The 13,050-nt window shown below is 33.5% G+C and overlaps 2 protein-coding genes across 3 annotated transcripts; both read right to left on the bottom strand.

Moving 5' to 3' along the window:
- Positions 1-3,165: 3,165 nt before the first annotated feature.
- On the bottom strand, positions 3,166-5,705 carry LOC134716068 (acetylcholinesterase-like). The gene is made up of 3 exons (XM_063578841.1): positions 5,697-5,705; positions 4,032-5,560; positions 3,166-3,451 (listed from the first exon to the last, which is right to left on the bottom strand). The coding sequence occupies exons 1-3, from the start codon at positions 5,703-5,705 to the stop codon at positions 3,166-3,168; spliced, it is 1,824 nt and encodes a 607-aa protein (XP_063434911.1).
- A 794-nt stretch (positions 5,706-6,499) lies between these two features.
- LOC134707815 (acetylcholinesterase-like) lies at positions 6,500-11,892 on the bottom strand. Of its 2 annotated transcripts, none has more exons than XM_063567879.1 (3): positions 11,813-11,892; positions 7,642-9,176; positions 6,500-6,861 (listed from the first exon to the last, which is right to left on the bottom strand). In XM_063567879.1, the coding sequence occupies exons 2-3, from the start codon at positions 9,099-9,101 to the stop codon at positions 6,657-6,659; spliced, it is 1,665 nt and encodes a 554-aa protein (XP_063423949.1). In that variant the 5' UTR covers positions 9,102-9,176; positions 11,813-11,892; the 3' UTR covers positions 6,500-6,656. The 2 variants fall into 2 exon arrangements, with proteins under 2 accessions (XP_063423949.1, XP_063423942.1); XM_063567872.1 differs by lacking the exon at positions 11,813-11,892 and adding an exon at positions 11,720-11,748 and having other exon boundaries at positions 6,501-6,861.
- Positions 11,893-13,050: the final 1,158 nt, after the last annotated feature.

Below are 13,050 nucleotides of genomic sequence, written 5' to 3'. Positions count from 1 at the left end.
ACAGGCGCAAAAATACGGCACATTTGACAATTCATAGATTTATTAAGTCCCTTGTTACAGTAGTATATCGTCGGAAAACTGTGAGATATGTCCAAAAAAAATGTTAGGATTTTTAATCAATAATATTTGTTTTTAGATTTGGTGGATTGATATATCAGTCGATATTCCTATGTCTACTAATTGTGCACAACTACTAGCCGATGTTGTTGTTGTATTTATATGAATCAGAGTACATACCTTACAAAAAAATACTCCAACAGAGCAAGAGCTGAAATTGAAGTTTTACTGTCACTATTACGACAAGATATCCAGTACACAACAACAAATGTAAGAAAAAACAACACTTCTCTCTTCAACATCTATAAAGCTTGGACTCCAACCAAACGAAGAAAAAACAAAAGTTATGAAGATCAACACCAAAAGTAACCAACTAATAAAGATAAACAACACCAACAAAGAAGAACTAGAGGAGTTTACGTATCTAGGAAGCATTGTTAATATAGAAGGAGGTACAGACGCTGATGTAAAAGCAAGAATAAACAAAGTCAGAGTCATCTTACATTCTATGGAAAGTATGGAGTGCCAAGAACATCTCAAAAAGCACAAAAATGAAAATTTTCAATTCCAACGTCAGATCAGTGCTCTTGTATGGATCTGAGACATGGAGAACAACCAAAACAATGTTGTCTAGACTCCAAAGGTTCACCAACTACTGCCTAAGAAGAATCATGAACATCAGATGGTTCGAAAAAGTAAGAAATGAAGACATATGGAAAAGAGCTGGACAAGAACCCATTGACATCCAAATCAAAAAAAGAAAATGGGTATGGATAGGCCACACACTGCGAAAACCATTAAGCAGCATTACAAGACAGGCATTTAAGTGGAATCCTCAAGGAAAAAGAAACCGAGGACGACCAAGAAACACCTGGCGTAGGGACACATAATCGGAAATAAAACAGCAAGGACACAACTGGAACACACTGGAAAAGCTTGCCCAAAATCGAGTTAGATGGAGGGAGTTCGTCAATGGCCTATGCTCCCCGGAGGAGCCAAGGGCCTAAGTAAGTAAGTATTACGACAAGATAAACAAGCATTGAATCTCAAGATCAATCACAACATGTTTTTGAGGTTTTAGATCTTTAGATACCAGTAGAGTCTTCTGATCTGTAATTTAACCAATTGTGTCAATATACCTAAATGTAACATTTTGACTGAGTTTAAACCGCGTGGTGGATGAGATGACATAGCTGGAGACTCACGCCATTTCGAGGCATCAGTTTTTTGAAGGAATTCATACAAAAACTGTTTGTTTGTGAAACAATAAAATTGAGAATGGAAATGGGGAATGTGTCAAAGAACCAACAACCAGACTATAGAAAAAAATAATAGCAGAAGGTCACCAATCGGTCTTCAATGTAGCGAGAAATTCCCGCACCCGGAGGCATCCTTCAGCTGCCCCCTAAACAAATATATACTAGTTATTATGATAATGAACGCCATACTAAATCCAAATTGTAAACAAGAAACTAAAATTAAAATAATACAAGACTAACAAAGTACCTTGATTTGTCTTCTTTTCATTGATTTACGAAATTTCAAAATATCGGTCAACTACTGTTGTCTTAATTCATGTGTGTGTTTAATTTATATTTCATTCATTTTCTGTTATTTGGACTTTGCATGTTTTATGTAGCAAAAACCAAATCCCTATTTGTCATAAAACACCTAACACGTGTACGTCCCTATCTTTCAACATTGGGATTGAGCGTTCCTGGTTAAATAAATCAAGAGAAGCTCTTCAGACAAACGAAATGTATAATTTACTTTTGAACAGCAGTATACTACTGTTGTTTTTATTTACAATCATTTTAAACTTCTTTGTTATCGTATTTGAGATATTTATTTATTGGTATATTTGTATGGATTTGTTCGTTAGGTAAAACACATTTGTACAGTTTTGCCTGCTCGATCCCAATATTTGTCACATTCTCCAATTATGTCCGTTGGAATTGATTACTTTTTTTGGTTAATATAAAGGAACTATAAACAACTGTCATACAGATTAATGGTTTAGTTAGCTATAAAAGCAGATTTCAACCAAGTTTTCCTCGCAAAATGTCTGTACCAAATCAGGAATTTAACAGTTGTTTTCCACTTGTTCCCGTTGTTTGATAAAGTAGTAAAGTTTTCTTTTGTCAGTTTTATGGATGTCCTCCTATTTCAAATCCCATTTGAGCTTGTAGGTTCTTTCTGTTACCGTAAAATAATCATTGAATGATAGCAACATGTTTAAAGAACAGCAATTACTTTGAACAAGGCCTCTACTGGTAATACAACTTTTTCACTTTTTTATCCAAGGCATAGATTAACCTATAGTCGCCGTCAGCTGAAATTCGTAGCGGTTATCGGTAAAAATAATCTAAACTATCAACCGCGTTCCCTCGAGATATAGTTTTACTCGTTCCATTCATAAATCGCGAAAAGAAAAACCACTACTGACCTACCTTTTAAGTGATCGCACTGTAATAATCCTAACCTTCACATTTTCCAGAATGTTTTTCATTGTAATTCCGCCATCTTCGTTTCTATGAGGATCATTTGTTTACATGTGAAATTCGTCGACTATAAATGGTATTTGGCACAACATTTGGGGAAATTTGGATCCTCAATGCTCTTCAACTTTGTATTTGTTTGGCTTTATAAATATTTTGATATGAGCGTCACTGATGAGTCTTATGTAGACGAAACGCGCGTCTGGAGTACTTAATTATAACCCTGGTACCTTTGATAACTATTATGTTATATATCTAAATATTTATAAGGAAGACCGTAACAAATAATGTGTTTTTTATAAAACATAAGAGATTTAAAAGCCTGGAGGAAATTTGGATTTTAGCTTTTATAAGATATGAACATTTAAAAACAAAGTAAATAGGCAAATTAGATATATGAAAAAACTTTCAATGTACCAATTAAACTGCACCATATATAAATTTCGACGATTAACGGCCTTTAATTGATGCTCAAGGACACAATATTTGAAATCCAACATTTTAGTTTATGTAAAATAATTCTAAAAAAAGTTATTCCGTTCTTAAAATAATAGATCTCACTTTAAAAAATAGTACTTTCATACTTTATTATTTATTGTTTAAAACACCCCTAATAGATAATAAAAATGTGGTAAAGCAGTAGCAGAACTACAATCCTGATAGACATAGCGTAAGAACAACCTGCGCTGAGGGTGAAATTAATTGCTTGGTTTGGCGTACTAGTATCTGTTTTCTGGTGGCACTCTGACACAAGTTTAGGAACATTTTCATTCCAAAACCTCATTCTGTCATGAAAACCATCCACTGTAGAATTCCTGTATTCTCCTAGAATAATAAACCTCTTGGTGGTCTTGTCATATGCTGGCCATTCCTGTGTATTTCTTGGATTTGGATTCCTAATCGAAATTGAATTCAAGAAATTATGAGAAGTATTTGCTTTGCGTAACTAAAAAAAATTTAAAGGCAATCGTAAAAGTATAATTTCAAAAAAGGTGCCAATAGCTGAAACCTTTTATTTCTAATTCTACATAAACATTTGCTTTAATTATTTCCAGGATGATTGTTGAATTAATTTTGAGTCAACATTTTGCACAAGGTATGTGTGGTCATTTCAACATGTGTAGTATAATTAAAATGGCGAAATAGAATAACATGTCCAAATTATTTTTCAACTAGGAACACAAATAAAACGATTTTTACCAGAAATTAAGATGAGATATGATTTTTTTTAAGTACAATTAAATTGTTTGGTACCGTTCTTTTCCTGTGCGGTTTAGATACCAGTTGTGGTAGTCGTTGGACATCACTTCCAGTTTGTTAATCTCTTAAGTAAGTTTGGTTGTCAGGTGTTGTTTGTTTTATTTTCGTTCTTTTTGTATTATTGAAATAAGGTTGTCTTGAATTACACTAAGGCTCTGTTTTATTTTATTTATACTCAGGTTTAGTGAAAAATACATGTATATGAATATACCTTACCCCGTTTTTGCAAAGGTCGTCCAAAATGACATCATTTTAGACGATAACTCAACTTCATATGGGCTGATATCAATATTCACAGGAAACCAGTCCTCCAAACCAAAAACAAATTCGAGTTCATCTGCGTGATTTGCACCAACAAGCCAACTGGGTCTGTCTTCAATTAGACCCCAGGTCGGTTTATGTGTGAAAAGGTATTGATATGTTCCTTTGTTACTTCGACTATGAAAATCTAAATCTCGGACTGCTAGCGATGCGAATTCCAAATCACTATAGGCATTCATTGCTTGATACGTTTCCTGTGATAGGGAAGGATTTTTATCTTGGGGTGAATACTTTTGACATATTTCTTCTGATACTTTGTCGCAACCTTTAAAAATATCACGTGATACGTGAGCAGCAAACAAATTACACACTATGCGAGATGGAATTCCTTTTTTCAAGTCAAAGTTAAATGATGCCTGTTGTCCAATTAAATTAAAATAAAATAAACCAGCTTCACAGTCGTTAGTTCCTGTTATGTAATCAATGCTACTAAACATCTGTGATGCTGGAGATGTCGAGTCCGATAGCATATCAACAGGATTTTCTGGTATCAGTTCCCCATCGACAATAGGTCCAATGGTACTGTTCATAGAAAACCCATTTTGAAGAATATTTTCGGCGGCTGCATACTTTTGAAGTAGACTTTCTGCCGAAACCTTTCTTAAGCAATCTAAACAAGTTTGTATTCCATTAAGACATTCTGAACAGTTAAAGATCCGACCAATTTCTCTGGTTAGTTTTTCTGTGTCGTCAATATCCCGTATTAAAAGCAAAGACCCACTGTGAGCAATTGTTCTTTGGAAAAGACCTTTGTTTTTCGGAATTACAGATTGCAGTCCGACGCTAATACCACCAGCAGATTCCCCAAATATTGTTATCATTTCAGGATTTCCTCCATAATCCATGATATTATCTTTAACCCATTTAATACCAAATCTTTGATCCCATAAACCAATGTTGCGCCCTGGTCCTGCACCAACATTTATAAAGCCAAATATATTTAATCTATAATTAATTGTCACGATGACAACATCATATAACGCTGCCAGTTTGGAGCCGTCAAACATCATACCTTGGCCGTTTGTGAACCCTCCTCCATGTATCCAAATCATTACTGGTCTGTTGCTAGTTTTATTTAGGTCTCTTGGTGCAAATATATTCAGATGAAGACAGTCTTCCGATATTTTCAAGTTTGGAATAAGGCGCTTATCGTTTTCAAATAAATATTGCATGCAGTTAGGTCCATATTCTGTTCCGTTTAATGTTTCGTTCCAAGAGCGGATTGGTTGTGGTCTTTCAAAGCGAAGAGAAGTCAAAGGTGGCTTAGCATAAGGAATTTTCTTAAATTGATAAACTGTCGTGTTGTATTTCCATATTTTTAGACCAGTCACTTCACCAAGTATCGTAGTGTGTGTCAACAGCTGGTGTCTTGTAAATGGCGAGTCTGCTTGGACAGCAGAAACCAATAACGACACAATAAAAGTCTGCAATTATAATACAAATATTGCGATATTGAAAGAATTATACAAAAAAAAATCATATTTTCTGTATCGATAAATAGATTTATGTTTAGTACAAAGAATTAAAACATGTTATATGTGAAATTAAAAGACAACTTACTATCTTCATTGTTGACAACAAGTAACGTTTTAGCCCTTTCCATTTGACAACCGAACTATTGACGATACTTTTGTAAACAAAATACGTGCACTACAATATATATGGGATACCTTTTTGATAACTACTTTATTAGTACTGTACTTAGATATATAAATCACAGTAGAGTTAATTTTACCTTTTTCTTTACTTCTATTTCATTACATGGTTTTTTCTTTTATCCAAATTGGTAAGTAGCTTCACAAGTTGTGATAATAAGGTATCCAGTATAACGAGTAAGGGTCCAAATTAATTGTCAAAAATATTCACTACAACATGTGTTTTCTAAACATTGGAAAATGCTTCGAACTCTGATGGATAGGTGTGTCACTGACAATCATACCACAGCTATTTTTATATTGTTGTGTTTATTGATGGTAATTATTATCGTTAACCGTTTGCAAAGGAGATCTTTTCTTTTGTTAATCAAATTTGTGTCTGATCCTCTCTTTAATCAAATCAAATATTTATACAAATTATCACATGATTAGCCTGTCCTCAAGTTAAATCTGTGTTAAATATCTGCCACTGGACCCTAACCAATCAACAGTTAATTGATTATATATGCATGTGAATGTCCTGCAATGACAAAATCCTCTATCCGTATTATCCTACATAAAAATATATTCGTATTGACTTTATCTTAGCTCTTTCTCTGCTATGTGATTTGATCTACCAAAGAGTTTGGAAAATATTATTACTGCTTTTAAAATTACAATACAAGTGTAATAATGCAATGACACATAGAACAAACAAAAATTTATTTAAACACATAGCTCTGTCTCTGCTATGTGATTTAAACTACCAAAGAGTTTGGAAAATATTATTACTGCTTTAATTACATTTACAAGTAACACACAGAACAACAAACAACCCATTAAAAACGTTTAAGTAAAAATCTTCCACAGGTATATCGGTCAATCGTTAACCGAAGCCGGAATGAACAACAGAAACATTGCCTTGTTGGCTTGAGCATTGCGCCAACAACTTTGGAATTTCTTCATTCCAAAATTGCATTCTGTCTTGGAAATTGTCAACAGTTGCATTTCGGTATTCTCCAATTATAAAAGCCGAAGCACTTGTCTTGGTGAACTTTGGCCATTCTGATGTTCCTTTTGGGTTTGGGTCTCTGAAAAGCAAAGAAAAGAAAATGTTGAGTTCATATATTCGGAATAAAAGAAAGAAAACACATTTGTGTATGCTTGAAAACAATCTATTCTATAACTGTTATATTATTGGTTTTTAGCTATCATTTTGTAACAAAATTTAATGATATTTTTTTTTAAGGGGACGATTTCTAGTAGATAGAATAATGGCGGTTGAGAGGTTGAACAAGTCTATATAATTGTATTTGCAGATCATAGAAGATATATTTTCTTTTAATTTTCTACTTACATAAAATGAATTTGAAATATTAAGATGTGTTAAAAAATGCCAACGAGACATATTTCCACAAAAGACCAAAAGACAAGGGTGTGAACAACTAAACCGATCATCGTATTGCCTTCAACAGTGAACAAAACGCTAAAAAAACACAGACCAGTTGTAAGCTAAAACAATGGACTAAATTGTAAGAAAAAAATAATGATAGGCAGTAAAAACGACATCCGCTCGACTATCCGATAGATTCTTGTTTTTGGTCAAGTTCATAAAGAGTGTGGCGGCTGGACAGCGGTGTAACAGGATAACGTTAGAAAAGCTTGCATGAAACATTTCGAAAGGACTTGATTAAAATCATAACGATACATGAAACATGAATTTTGATGTTACATTGAATAAAAAAGATTTACGTTTTTGACAGTATCGAGAAAAAGTAATAGCATATAGCATTTCCAAATAAATCGATCTAATTTTTTTTATTTTGCTTGAAATATTTCATAATTACTAGGCTACACATTAATGGATTTACCCTGTTCTTCCAAAATTGTACCAATAAGACATAATCTTTGAAGATAGCGCATCTTCTGTAGGGGTAATAGAGACATTTCCAGGATACCATCTCCTTAAACCAAATAGAAATGGAAGCTCGTCTACATGATTTGCACCTAACAACCAACTTGGTCTATCTGCAATAACACCCCAAGTTGGTTTATGTGTGAAAAGATATTGATATCTATTCTTTGAAGCGCTGTTGTGAAAATTCAGACATCTTGCTGCCAAAGAAGACATTTCCAAATCGCTAAAGAAGTTGACAGCCAAAACAGTTTCATCAGAAAGAGAGTTAGCTCTGACATCATTAGAATATTTATCGCAAATTGCATGTGATATGTTGTCGCATCCTTTTAAAACTTCTTTCGTTACATAAGGAACAATATTATTGCATAGAACCCGAGTTGGAATACCCTGCTTTAAATCAAAATGGAAGGCTCTTTGTTGTCCAATCAGATTAAAGTAAAATAGTCCAGCTTCACCATCATTGGATCCCGCTATAAAATCAATACTATTGAACATTTTTGATGTTTCAGATGATGAATCGGATAACATAGTGAAGATATCATTCGGAATAAGATCTTGGTCCACTATTGGTCCTATTGGAGCTTTTAACGAAAAACCTTTCCGAAGATTTGAAACACCCTTTCCATATCCAAGCAACAAATCTCTTGCAGAAAATCGTCTGAAACACTCCAAACAAAGCAAATCGCCATCCTGACAATTCGAACAGTTCAAAACACGACCTATTTCTCTTGTAAGATTTTCCGAATCGGTACCTATGTCTCTCAAACTAAAGAAAGATCCGCTCTGAGCTATTGCTCGCTGGAAAAGTCCTATATTAGTTGGAATAATTGACTGTAGTCCAACACTGACTCCCCCGGCGGACTCTCCGAATAGTGTAATCGTATTGGGGTCTCCACCAAAATCCGCAATGTTCTGTTTGATCCACTTTATCGCAAATTTCTGGTCCCATAATCCCAAATTACGAGGATGAGCTATTCCAACATTTACAAAACCAAAAATATTTAGTCTGTAATTAATTGTGACAAGAATGACATCTCCGGTAGCCGCAAATACAGATCCATCCACGCTCATTCCCTGTCCATTTGTGAATCCTCCACCATGTATCCAAATAAAGACAGGTCGTCTGCTTGAATTGTTCAAATCGTTTGGAGCAATTATATTTAAATGTAGACAATCTTCTGAAACTTGAAGATTTGGCAAAAGACGTATGTCTTGACCTAGAAACTGCATACAGTTAGGGCCGTATGCTGTCGCGTTTAATACGTTCCCCCATGTACCGTACTCTTGAGGTATTTCAAAGCGTAGATCTTTTAGTGGCGGTTTGGCATAAGGCATTTTTCTAAACTGATAAATGATCTTTTTACCTGAATCTTTCTTCAAACCGTTTACAATTCCTAAACGGGTATTATGCATATAAATCTCATTGTCTCCTTTTACTGGCGATGGAACTGTGAGAAGAGTCAAACAGAGCAAGAGAAATATGCAAATCTGAAGAAAAAAAACATATTATTATTTATTACTTTTTTAAGGGTCAAGTATGATTAGGATATCTAGTTATAAGAAAAACACCCGACTGTTGATGTCATTTTTGTTTTGCTTTGGGTTTATTTTATAATTGATTTAAAGCCTTACACTTAAGTTTTGACTTCTTTGAAGTTTTGCTCATATATTTGTTATACAAAAAGTACCAACATGTTCATACCTTTAGGTTTCAGTCATTAATTATTTGTTTAAGGAAACGATTTGTTGAGAACATCAAATAGGCCAAGATAAAATAATGATTTGTACAAGTTATTATCTTTTTCTCAGTAAAAATTGTACTAGTAATTACTTGTACAATTGCATTTGTACAAATAATAACTTGTATAAAATAATAACAAAGTCATGTACACGACATATACACAAAAACGTGTATTCATACACCAGTGTTTCTGCGTCTGTTAAGCTATCTTGTTATTTTTTTTTTTTGTACCAATGTATTTTAGGTTTCTATAGAGCTCAATTGCTCAATATGTCATGCTGATTTTCGTGGTACTTTGAAGAGTGTTTTGATTTCTATATGGTTTTTTTTTAAATATTAATTGGTAGAACCATACTGAGACATATAATACAATATTATATGTCTCTGGTAGAACATTGAAACTGCAATAAAACAGAAGTTTTATTTTATCATTATATCAATCAGAATTGTAGTATGTGTTGAAAATTTTCTAAGTTAATTTTGGAAATCGCAAGTATAGTTCTCAGCATGAATGGGTTAACAAGTTTACCCTAAAAACATCTGTTCATTGGGAGAGATCCGTTTGCGCCAAAAATGCGTCCTTTTGCGCCACTACTTTTTTCTCCAATGCTACGTTTTCGCCACCTGTTTTATAATTACATGGTATCATTTGCGCCAAAAATAAAACATACGATTGCGCCTAATAGAAGAAAATTACTTCCATCCTCCTTTATCCGGACTTGGAACCGGCTATTTATACTGCAAATTTTTCTTTTTCTAAAACATACTTTCTTCTTACTGCTGCTGCATGGGTACATCCTAATTTAATGTATGTAGTAGCTTGTAACTTCACTTTATTGTCCAAAAAATACAAACATTGAAGGAATGCATAAAACAGTTCATAATATTTCATGTGGAATGTGGAATGCTTCTGCTCCATTACCGGTACGTCTTGTGGTAGATAGAGTTTCAGTCCATACGGATGTTAGGAACAAAGCACTGTGCCATCAACATATGTGGCTAAAACATAAGTAGCAAAAGCTTACATTATCTTCTCTTTTGGCATAGCTTGTATTAAATATTCAGCAAAGCAATACGTTTTCTTCTCATTCTGTACATTGACTGTCTAATGTATTTCAAGTCATTTCTCTCCAGATGCTCATCTTCATGGTGAAGTATCTCCGAACATATGATACTTTTAAGCCACAAATATTACGACAGATATATGTGTACAGGTAAATTGGCGCAAATGAGTTCCGAATATTGGCGCAATTGATACATTTCGAAAACGAAATTTGGCGCAAATGATACCCCTGAAAAACAGTAAATGGCGCAAAAGGACTGCTGCCTGTTCATTGAGGTCTGGCATGTCAGTGACTTCTAGTGGTCCCTTGTTAATTCATGTATCAATGACACATGAATTAACAAGAGAAAATGTCATTTTGCTAAGTTTTGTTTTGTTACCTGTTCTGACATCGGATTAAACTGAGGTTTACTACATGCGTATTGATGTGTGTTTGTTTATTCTACATTGGCTAGATGTATAGCGAGAGGGTTGAGACCTCACAAAATATGTTTAACCCCGCCTAGTTAGTTTTGAACCTGAAACAAGTCAGGAGCCTCTGGCCTTTGTTAATCTTGTAGTTTGTTTGGTTTTTTTTTAATTTTAGTGCATTTATATGTTTTGAAATTTAGCGTCAATGACGTCCATTTTTACGTAACTAGTACACATTTTTGTTTAAGAAGAAGTCCGAATCCCGGTTCGAGATTAATTCGTTGTGTTTTGAGGTCCATTAGTGGCCTTCGGCTGTCTTCGGCTCTTTGATCGGGTTGTTGTCTCTGATATATTCCCCATTGTCATTCTTAATTTTGTCTTAATGATTGCGTTTTATCCCCAAAATTAAAAGCTAGGCTTCAGAATTTTTATTTTTTCTAGTCTTTTGAAAAACATTGAGTACAGCTGGTGATTAGTCTCGATTTTTAATCGCATTTAGGTGAAGTTTTTTAGAAATAAAAAAAACCGTGTAGAACCGTCAGATATATTTTTATTAAAAATTATATGAAAATACTGAAAACTAGAAAGCCATTAAAATTGTAGGCCCAAACTCATGAAAAATCAATACAATGTCTGCGTGTATCTATATGAAAATCTTCACACTTGAAACAATCAAAAATCAAAAAGAAACTCATTAGATAAAATGTTTTGAAGTCAAACACATATATCATGTAAAGCGTCTTAAAATATGTAAGAAGTATTATTTCTAAAGTTGGAACTGCGCAAAAAAGACTACGGACATATCAATCTGCCTACCTTTTTCATTTTTGCTACCTGCAATTTTGTTTTAGTAACCCAAATATTACCTTATCAGTAAACTATATTCAGATATAAATAATGGGTATATACCTATCTTTGCGACAATCTTCATTTTCTTGTTTATATACGACTTGTTCCAGTTTAGAAAGACAAAGGTCGTGGCGTTGACTAGAGAAAAAGAAAAGAAGACGACTTGAAATGACATAAAGAAGAAATATTGTCAAACAAAAGTTAGATCGCTAAAGAATAAAATTTTAAATGCGTTGCATTTACCGCATTTTCATGATTTTGGAGTATTTTCCATATGATTCTTTTTTAAGTTCTATGTTTAGTTTAACTCCAGAAATGTTCCTATATCTATAACAATTGTTGTTACTTTTGATGCAGATCGAAAATTCGATATGGCATCCAATCGGGAGGTAAAAGTTTATCCTGTATCCTGATTCAAACCCGTTGGAAAATATATTTCCTATTCTTTTCAGTCTTAAATTATTTTTTTCTTAAATTGCAGAAATGTTCTTTGTTACTTACAAAGTGTTGTTAAAAGAGCTACTGCTAATGTACTCTTGCATGCGTGGATTGGGCTTAAAATTGTGTAAGAACAGTACGTAGCATGATAGAATGATACATAATCACATGCCTAAAATTTTATTATCTAGGTTAAATGATTTGTGATGTCTGGAATAATACTAAAGCTTGTGTTATGATTTATAAGGACTGTTTCATATATTCAGCATGAAACCATTTTTAACATTTTCCGTGTGAAACGGTGGCCTATTAAACATTTGTTAAAGCCCCATGCATATCAATGTTTAAAAAAATTGATAAAGCAAAGGAGAAGGTACGATAAAGCCTCTGTTTGTTACCCTTGATTTCCATTCATAAAAAAGTAATATAAATCTTCCAAATAAAATCCTTCCGTTGTTCGGGATATCCTGTGAATAGTGTACTGTCAATATTTTATGTTCCAGTTACATATGTAGCATTACACAAGTTCTAATTTGTCACGGACACTGTGTTTTATCATTCAAGTTGAAGTTATTATGCCTTAAAAATTGCGGGCAAATAAATTAAGGCATCAAACTTGACGTTACAGTTAGTGCATAACCGCAAAAAGGATCAGATAATTTCGTTTTAACATATTGTCATTAATGGCATTAAATATTAAGACTTTAGTAGTAAGAGTTGCAGCTTTTATGCACTGGAATAACTGATTTTACAAATATGTCAATGTGTGTTAATTATCTTTTTCGGTAAAATAATTTCTCATACATATATATTTTTACCTCAAGCTTTAAATGTATGTCTCAGTTATACGTTACATGTAT

Source organism: Mytilus trossulus, chromosome 1, assembly GCF_036588685.1.
Source record: "Mytilus trossulus isolate FHL-02 chromosome 1, PNRI_Mtr1.1.1.hap1, whole genome shotgun sequence".
NCBI lineage: Eukaryota > Metazoa > Mollusca > Bivalvia > Mytilida > Mytilidae > Mytilus > Mytilus trossulus.
Note: the sequence above shows the minus strand (reverse complement) of the source record. Positions and strands in the feature narration are given on the sequence as shown.